Here is a 9,491-nt window from a genome sequence, read left to right on the forward strand (position 1 = left end):
ATATGTATATACACACACACACAAATACATACAAATTTTATGATACTTATGAAAGTATTTTAAATCATATGCAGCATATGAAAATACCATTTAAATAAATCTTTATCAAGTTATTCAAATCTTCTATGGTCTTACTATTTTTTCTCTTGCCCTTTCTTAGATTTGTAATTGCATGCTAAATTTTCCCACCACGATTATTTCTATCCATTTCTCTTCACATGTGTAATTTTTTCTACTTTATGTATTTTGATTCCATGCCTTCCAGTCCATGCTTTTGAAAAATAAAATGATCATTTTTACTACCTTTATGAGTGTTTTGTTATCATGAATTTGACTTTGTCCAATATTACTAATACTCTAGTTCCTGCTATGTTTATATTTGTCCCATGTAGCTTTGTTCACCTTTTATTTTTAAGCGCTATACATTGTTTCTATTATAAGATGATTCTTGAAACCGTAATACATTGATTTGGTGTTTTAACAGTCTGAAAGTCTTACCTTCTTTTTTTAGAAATTTACCTTTTTACTTACATGGCTGTTATTTCTATACTAGATTTTCTTCTTATCTTATTTCCTGCTTTCCATGTGCTTGTGTATATGCATGTATTTGCTGATGCTATTGATACTAATATAACTGTATTTTAGTATCTCTTTCGCAGTAAGACTATGTTTTGTTTCTTTTTTTGCTACACAATGATTTGGAAAGTACACATCCCTGTTTTTCAATTTTACTAGTTGTTTACTTTAAAGACTCTAAAAAATGTTTTTAACTGAGCACTTATATGCTTTTTAAAAACCAGGATACCGGTGAATGTACAGATAATGCATACATCGATGCTCAGCTACGAATTGCTTCCTTCTCACAGAACTGTGACATTTATCCAGGTAAGGAATAATACACATTGGCACCACAATAGAGGAATAGCGGTCCCAGACAACTGGCTGGGTCTTTTCCTATAAGTTGTGTTTTGGCTCCCATGATATACTCCAAAGTCTGTGTAACCTGCAGACACAGATGCACCCCTTGATGAGAACACTGGACCCCTTCCCTGCCCAGTTGTGCTGCAGCTCAGACTGTTCTGCAAGTGGCCAGAATGGGTTATGAAGAGAGAAGGGAAATTTATGACCCCTGGGTAAAGTTGGCCTTTGGGTACAATGCCAACTGGTCTCTCTCCTCTACAAGTTGTCCTTAAGTCAGCTGTTGTAAGTTGGAGAGACCTGTATTTTATTTCTTAGCACTCAGAATAAAACCCTTTTAATTAAGCTGGGTTTTTTTTTTCCTGCATGTTATAATGGGAGGAAATGGAGATAGTGTGAGTTTGTGGTCAGGTCAGTGTTTCTTATAACAAGGGTGTGCTTTTCTCATACTTGGAAAACACTTGTATGCATTCCACCATGAGTAGTCTGAAGCTGCCTGTTCACCAGAACCACAACACTTAAATTTTTCTCATGAGAGTCACTCCTTTAAATTAAGCATTGCTTTTTACAGTTTCCATCAAAATGCAAAATTCAGGAAAAGTGTAGCATTTTGATTGAGTTACTCGCACCTTCCTATTGAAAATGTTTCCCTAAATACACTGGGCACTGAGGAGGGGAAAAGAAGAGAGGCAGGAAGTGACAGTCAGACAGACAACCTTCACGCACTCACTACTGGGCCTGGGCTCCCATGTGGCCCTTTATACATGTGGATGCTGGTTCTTGTGCAGGAGGGATGCTAGGCCAGGCTGCTACTTCAGTGTACATGCTGACTTAAAACCTGATCCTTTCAGGGGAGGATTTTGTACAACCACCTTCCAAGATTTGCGTGGGCTGCCCCAGAGATATACCCACCAACAGCCCAGAGCTGGAGGAGACACTGACTCACACTATCACAAAGCTTAATGCAGAGAATAACGCAACTTTCTATTTCAAGATTGACAATGTGAAAAAAGCAAGAGTACAGGTTTGTAAATTATGCTACAAAAGCAGTAACGCTATAGTCTATGTGCAAATTGCTTACTAATTTTGCCATTGATCTTGGCTCTGCTTTAGGAAATGATACATTTGATAATGTGATTTGGTGCATTAGATTTGATAAATTAAGTGCCAATCTCCCTGTATGCTTGATCCTGGACAGGTGTTTTACAACATTCTCTCTGTTTTCTATATGTGAAGGACTGAGGTGAGGATCAAATAAGTTAATATATGTCATATCATTTTTTCAAACTGTAAAATGCTATATAAATACAATAGCGGCTGGGCACGGTGGCTCACGCCTGTAATACCAGCACTTTGGGAGGCTGAGGCAGGTGGATCACAAGGTCAAGAGATCGAGACCATCCTGGCCAACATGGTGAAACCCTGTCTCTACTAAAAATACAAAAATTAGCTGGGCGTGGTGGTGTACACCTATAGTCCCAGCTATTCAGGAGGCTGAGGCAGGAGAATCGTTTGAACCTGGGAGGCAGAGGTTTCAGTGAGCCGAGATCACGCCACTGCACTCCAGCCTCACAACACAGCGAGACTCTGTCTAAATAAATAAATACAATAGCAACCGTGATACAATTAATAAAATTCAGGGCTAGGGCCAGCAAAACTTACTCTATGTCTTTCTAGACTCATCTCTCATTATAATACCACATAATGCCTTGGGCTCGGCCACATCAGGCAATCCATCACTGCCCAGGCTCCAAACTCTCTTGCCTCCATGTCTTTCACCCACTGTTCTCTCTGCCTGGGATCTCGCTCTCCTGCAAATGTACCCTCTGGGGATTCATCTTCCTTTCATGCCCTGTCAATCGAAGATTGACAGGAGTGTCTCCTGGGAGTCAGGAGACTCAGTTCCACCATAGCATCTGCCACTCACATGCCAGATCACTCTGGGTGGTCATTCAAATGTTCTAAGCCTTTGTGGCCCCATTTGTAAAATGAGTGACTGTATTAGAAGAGTCTACATTTGCTGGGCATAGTGGTTCATGCCTGTAATCCCAGCACTTTGGGAGGCCGAGGCAGGCAAATCACCTGAGGTCAGGAATTCGAGACCAGCCTGACCATTGAGAAACCTCGTCTCTACTAAAACTACAAAACTAGCTGGGTGTGGTGATGCATGCTTGTAATCTCAGCTACTCGGGAGGCTAAGGCAGGAGAATCACTTGAACCCGGGAGGTGGAGGTTGCAATGAGCTGAGATTGCGCCATTGCTCTCCAGCCTGGGCAACAAGAGCAAAACTCCGTCTCAAAAAAAGAGAAGAGCCTACATTTCTAGCAACTCCAATAGTCTCTGAGATGATTATGGACAGATCCCTGTTTTAGGAACTCAAAATTGGCTTCCCTAAATACAAGCTAAAGAAAAATAATCAAAATAGAGCCAAACTGTTACAGCAAGCCAACATAATCCTCATAATCTGGTGAAAAAATTCTCACTAAAAAGTTCATGCTTTTGGCTCCGAATTGAATTTCTAGGAATCTAAAATAGGAGTCTTTATATACCATGCTATTCACTGCAGTTTTAAATATAACAGCAAAAACAGTAAACTGTCAAAATGATTAATATGAGAATGATTAGATCATGCCTGGCATATCCTCAGAACAGAGTGTTAAGCAGCAATTTAAAAGTATCTTTGTGAGGAGCTCTTGATACGGGGAATGTCTTGTGTTATAATATTCAATGAAAAAAAGGAGGCATAAAATTGAATATACGTGATGTTATCAATTGTGTTATTTTAAAGGACAGAAAATAATGTTGAAAAAAAAAAGTGGCTCACGTCTGTAATCCCAGCACTTTGGGAGGCCGGAGTGGGTGGGTTGCTTGAGGTCAGGAGTTTGAGACCAGCCTGGGCAACATGGTGAAACTCCATCTACACTATTAGGTTGGTGCAAAAGTAGTTGTGGTTTTTGCCAAAGTAATGGCAAAATCACAATTACTTTTGCACCAACCTAATAAAAATCCCAAAATTAGCAGGGTGTGATGGTGCACACCTGCAATCCCAGCTACTCAGGAGGCTAAGGCACAAGAATGGCTTGGACCCGGGAGGCGGAGGTTGCAGTGGGCCGAGATCCTGCCACTGCACTTCAGCCTGGGCAACAGAGTCAGACTCCGTCTGGAAACAAACAAAAAAACGAATGTCTCATAGTCATAGGGGAGATTTTTAGATGATGGAATAACAGGCTACTTTAAACTTTCTAATTTTCTGTGTTACTTTTGTAACTGAAAAAAGTAAATAAATTAGATTAAAGTAAATCAATACTGACACTTGGCTCTCTCTGCTACTTGAGCACTGGTTTCTATCCCAGACACGACCACCCTCTCTCTCTGATTTCATTGCCACATGGCCACGTTAGGTTTACTTGAAAGGGATGCCAATCTATGCCATTCATGCTCTTGTCAGCTTTTAATTCTCACTTTATATTTTTGCTTTTTTGTGAAACTTTTTTTTTTTCCTTGTTGTTTTTTAAGAGAGACGGGGCCAGACGTGGTAGCTCATGCCTGTGATCCCAGTACTTTGGGAGGTCGAGACAGGAGGATCACTTGAGCCCAGGAGCGAGATCAGCCTGAGCAACATAGCAAGACCCTGTCTCTACAAAAAAAGAATTAAAGGCCAGACGTGGTGGCTCATGCCTGTAATCCCAGCACTTTGGGAGGCCAAGGCAGGTGGATCACCTGAGATCAGGAGTTCGAGACCAGCCTGACCAACATGATGAAAACCGTCTCTACTAAAAATACAAAAATCAGCCTATAATCCCAGCTACTCAGGAGGCTGAGGCAGGAGAATCACTTGAACTTGGGAAGCAGAGGTGAAGTGAGCCGAGATCACGCCATTGCACTCTAGCTTGGACAACAAGAGTGAAACTCCATCTCAAAAAATAATTTAAAAAAAAAGAATTAAAAAATTAGCTGGATATGGTGGTATGTGCTTGTAGTCCCAGCTGCTTTGGGAAGGTGAAGTGGGAGGATTGCTTGAGACCGGGAGGTCGAGACTGCAGTGAGCTGTGATCATGCCACTGCATTCCAGCCTAGGTGACAGAGCAAGACCCTTTGGGCAACAGAGCAAACAAAAAAAGAGAGAGAGTGTGAGAGAGAGATGGGGGTCTCACTGTAATGCCCAGGCTGGACTCGAACTCCTGGGAGCAAGCAATGTGCCCATCTCAACCTCCCACATAGCTAGGATTACAGGCGCACACCACTGCTCCCAGCTCCCTTATTCTCTATTCTGAATGTTGTAGGAATAGGCCACCATGTGTTGTATGTCAGAGGTTTGCCATCAAAAACAGAACCACTCATTCTCAAGCATGAATATCTAGTTTTCTTAGTAGTTACAGTTTTCTCTGTAGATTAACAAATCAACATTCTAGTATGTGTGTGTGTCTACATTAAGGATGCCAGGGAGACACAAAGAGGTAACCCATCAGTTAGTTGTCAAGTGAATCTGAATATTGTGAGAATTTCAAACTTACTTGAGAGAGATGAATCTTAACTGATTTTTGCATTTAAAGAGAGCAATTTGGCTGCTTGGACATAGTCACCCAAGGCGGCCTTGGTGGAAGCAGCCAATTGACTGGAAATCAATTAAACATATGATGAATTTGCTAAAAGCTAGTCTCCAAATGACCAATTTGCCAAATTGCTAAATATATATTTTATAGTTTTAATCTTGCCCTGGGTTTGCACATTTAGTCCTGTTTGGATGCATGTTGATTCCATGTTGGGTTCACATTTCAGATGCCAAACACTTCCTGAATCTTCCATTTTGACACGTTAGTGATTGCAGTTTCATATACGTTTTATTTTGCCCTGCCACCACTGCTGCTGTCCCCAAGGCTGTTGATGCTCCTGTCTGCCTCTGCTGAGATGAATACACTTCCAAGATCTGTGTGTGCACATGTAGAAATTTTTCCTTTGACAAAGTCCTAGAAATGTCAAAGAATATGTATATATCTAAGACTTGATGCAAATTGCCAAAATCACTAAATATTTGCAATGATGCCAATTTACACTCACATCACCTGGGTATAAGACACCTGTTGAGGCCAGGTGTGGTAGCTCACGCCTGTAATCCCAGCACTTTCGGGGGCAGAGGCGGGCGGATCACCTGAGGTCAGGAGTTTGGGACCAGTCTGGCCAACATTCTACAAAAAATACATTCTACATTCTACAAAAAATACAAAAATTAGCTGGTCATGGTGGCACTTGCCTGTAATCTCAGCTACTTGCGGGGGTTGAGACAGGAGAATCACTTGAACTCAGGAGGTGGAGGTTGCAGTGAGCTAAGATGGTGTCACCGCACTCCAGCCTGGATGACAGAGTGAGACTCTGTCTCAAAAAATAAAAGCAAAAAGACACCAGTTGAGGATCTCAATTTAAATTCTTTTCCTACCAGCAGTGACTGAGGCTGCTTGATTCCTATGCCTGGCCAATGCCACGTATCATCAATTTTTGTTTTCATCTTTGCCTGCATGGAAGGCTAACAATGATGTCTCATTGCTTTTTTAATGTGCATGTTTTTGTTTATTAATGAAGTTAAACTTTTTTTCAGGCTTAATGACCATTTTAACTTCTTCTCTGAAATACCTGCTCATGGCTTTTGTCCATTTTTTAGTATTGGGCTTTATATGCATACAGATATTGATTCTATATCATATTTTCCCAGCTTGCCTTTCTATTTTGCTTATTGTGATTTTTCAGAAGCAGTTCTCATTTTTCTCTAGTCAAGTTTTAATATTTTCCCCTTCCTTTAGATTTCTTTCCTTTGCTTTTCGTCTAAGAAAGGTCTACCTCATACTGACTTTTGGTGAATATTTATTTGTTTTAGTTTAGTTGTGTTTTTGTTGTTTGTTTGTTTTTGTTTTGTTTTGTTTCCCGAAACAGAGTCTCACTCTGTCACCCAGGCTGGAGTATAGTGGCACAATCTTGGCTCACTGTAACCTCTGCCACCCGGGTTCAAGCAATTCTCCTGCCTCAGCCTCCCAAGTAGCCGGGATTACAGATGCCTGCCACCATGCCTGGCTAAGTTTTAGTATTTTTAGTAGAGACAGGGATTCACTATATGTTGGCCAGGATGGTCTCAAACCCCTGACCTCAGGTGATCTACACGGCTCAGGCCCCCAAGGTGCTTGAGACTATAGGCAGGAGTCACTGTTTAAATACTACAATTTAATACTAAATAATTTGGTTGAGAAATTGGGCCACAAAATATTTAATGGAAGATAGCATTGAGTAGTGATTAAAACTGTTGCTAGAGATTAAAATAATTTATTTTCTTTTTGAGATGGAGTCTCACTCTGTCACCCAGGTTGGAGTGCAGTGGCATGATCTTGGCTTACCGCAACCTCCGCCTCCTGGGTTCGAGTAACTCCCCTGCCTCAGCCTGTCAAATAGCTGGGATTACAGGTGTGCACCACGATGCCCATCTAATTTTCATATTTTTAGTAGAGGTGGCCAGGCTGGCCTTGAACAGCTGGCCTTAAGTGATCCACCTGCCTCAGCCTCCCAAAGTGCTGGAATTAGAGGCACAAACCACCACACCCAGCCTAAAATAATTTCTTAGTATTAAAAATAGTAAGAGAACAATAAAAACCCCAAATAATTTTTCTAATTACAAAATTTAATCCACATAATTTCTATAGTAGTACTAACTCAGTATTTCACCAATTCAAGATTTGGCAAGACAATAAGGCATGTTTAAAACATTTTAAGTTTTCTTCCTATTCCTGTTAGATTCTTAGATATTACAACTTGAGCCCTTGAATTACTAGTGAATTTAACAGCCATTGGACAATAAAACTCAAATAAATACATAAATAAATAAAGATTATAGGCCAGGCATGGTGGCTCATGCCTGTAATCCCAGCACTTTGGGAGGCCGAGGCAGGTGGATCATCTGAGGTCGGGAGTTCGAGACCAGGCTGACCAACATGGAGAAACCCCATCTCTACTAAAAATACAAAATTAGCCAGGCATGGTGGCGGGCAACTATAATACCAGCTACTCAGGAGGCTGAGGCAGGAGAATTGTTTAAATCCAGGAGGTAGAGGTTGCGGTGAGCCAAGATCATGCCACTGAACTCCAGCCCGGGCAACAAGAGCCAAACTCCGTCTCAAAAAAAAAAAATTATAGCTTGCTTATTTCTTCCCCCATTTAGAAAAGGAAATGGGAGCAACCGACAGCCAAATATTTTAAATATGCATGCCAAGCTTTAATGCCAAACATTTGTGCTTTTTTAATGTAACTCTCTAAGTTGGTCAATTAAAATTTCAAGATTCTCCCTTAAAATTTCTTGAAGATAAATGATTTATTATGCAAATATTTTTAAGCGTTTACTTTGTACTAATTAATTTTTCAGGTGGTGGCTGGCAAGAAATATTTTATTGACTTCGTGGCCAGGGAAACCACATGTTCCAAGGAAGGTAATGAAGAGTTGACCAAAAGCTGTGAGACCAAAAAACTTGGTGTGAGTAGTCATGCACCTGTCTACTTTTTCACTGGAAGCCTATTTGATGTTTTTAGAATCATTTGTGCAAATATCTCATGAATAACACTGTCTCTCTTTTGACTTCTGTTTTTATGGATAGCAAAGCCTAGATTGCAATGCTGAAGTTTATGTGGTACCCTGGGAGAAAAAAATTTACCCTACTGTCAACTGTCAACCACTGGGAATGGTATGATTCTAATTACAGTCAGTGTGGGGTCGGTTCTGCTCATTCTGAAAATCGGTATTTGGGGGTTGAAAATGAACCATTACTGAAATGAATTGGGGAGCTATCTTTTTAAATGGGGAGTAACTCTCACACTTCTGTGCTGATGTCTGTTTAATGGCTACAAAGGAGAGTAACAATCCTCCTGATCACTTCTCACACATTGTCAGTGTCTCAGTGAAGCGTCTATAGACTCTCTCCTAGTGCATTGAAGTCCTGCTGTGGGGGAGCAACACTGGCTATGCCAGGTGTACCTGAGGCCAGATACAGCACTCCACTGCATTCTGCTGACATGCAAGGACCATGTGAAAAATGCACGGCCGGGAGTGGTGGCTCATTCCTGTAATCCCAGCACTTTCGGAGGCCAAGGCAGGCAGATCACCTGAGGTCAGGAGTTCAAGACTAACCTGGCCAACATGGTGAAAACCCTGTCTCTACTAAAACTACAAAAATTAGCTGGGTGTGGTGGCGCACATCTGTAATCCCAGCTACTCGGGAGGCTGAGGCAGGAGAATCCCTTGAACCCAGGAGGTGGAGGTTGCAGTGAGCCGAGATCCTGCCACTGCACTCCAGCCTGGGCAACAAAGAGCGAAACTTTGTCGAAAGAAAGGAAGGAAGGAAGGAAGGAAGGAAGGGAGGGAGGGAGGGAGGGAGGGAGGGAGGAAGGGAGGAAGGAAGGGAAAGACAGAAAGGAAAGAAGGAAAGAAAGAGAAAGAAAGAAAGAGAAAGAAAGAGAGAGAGAGAAAGAAAGAGACAGAAAGAAAGAAAGAAAGAAAGAAAGAAAGAAAGAAAGAAAGAAAGAAAGAAAGAAAGAAAGAAAGA

At 41.3% G+C, this 9,491-nt stretch overlaps 1 protein-coding gene across 2 annotated transcripts in view; it reads left to right on the forward strand.

Moving 5' to 3' along the window:
• KNG1 (kininogen 1) overlaps positions 1 to 9,491 on the forward strand; it is a 27,205-nt gene that overhangs the window by 12,856 nt on the left and 4,858 nt on the right. For both annotated transcript variants that reach the window (XM_017873392.1, XM_017873391.1), the window contains exons 6-9: positions 801 to 885; positions 1,770 to 1,942; positions 8,318 to 8,425; positions 8,547 to 8,633. In XM_017873392.1, coding sequence (XP_017728881.1) covers positions 801 to 885; positions 1,770 to 1,942; positions 8,318 to 8,425; positions 8,547 to 8,633 — 453 coding nt within the window. The remainder of the gene's footprint in view (positions 1 to 800; positions 886 to 1,769; positions 1,943 to 8,317; positions 8,426 to 8,546; positions 8,634 to 9,491) is intronic.

This window comes from Rhinopithecus bieti, unplaced genomic scaffold (assembly GCF_001698545.2).
Source record: "Rhinopithecus bieti isolate Rb0 unplaced genomic scaffold, ASM169854v2 scaffold_5626, whole genome shotgun sequence".
Taxonomy (NCBI): domain Eukaryota; kingdom Metazoa; phylum Chordata; class Mammalia; order Primates; family Cercopithecidae; genus Rhinopithecus; species Rhinopithecus bieti.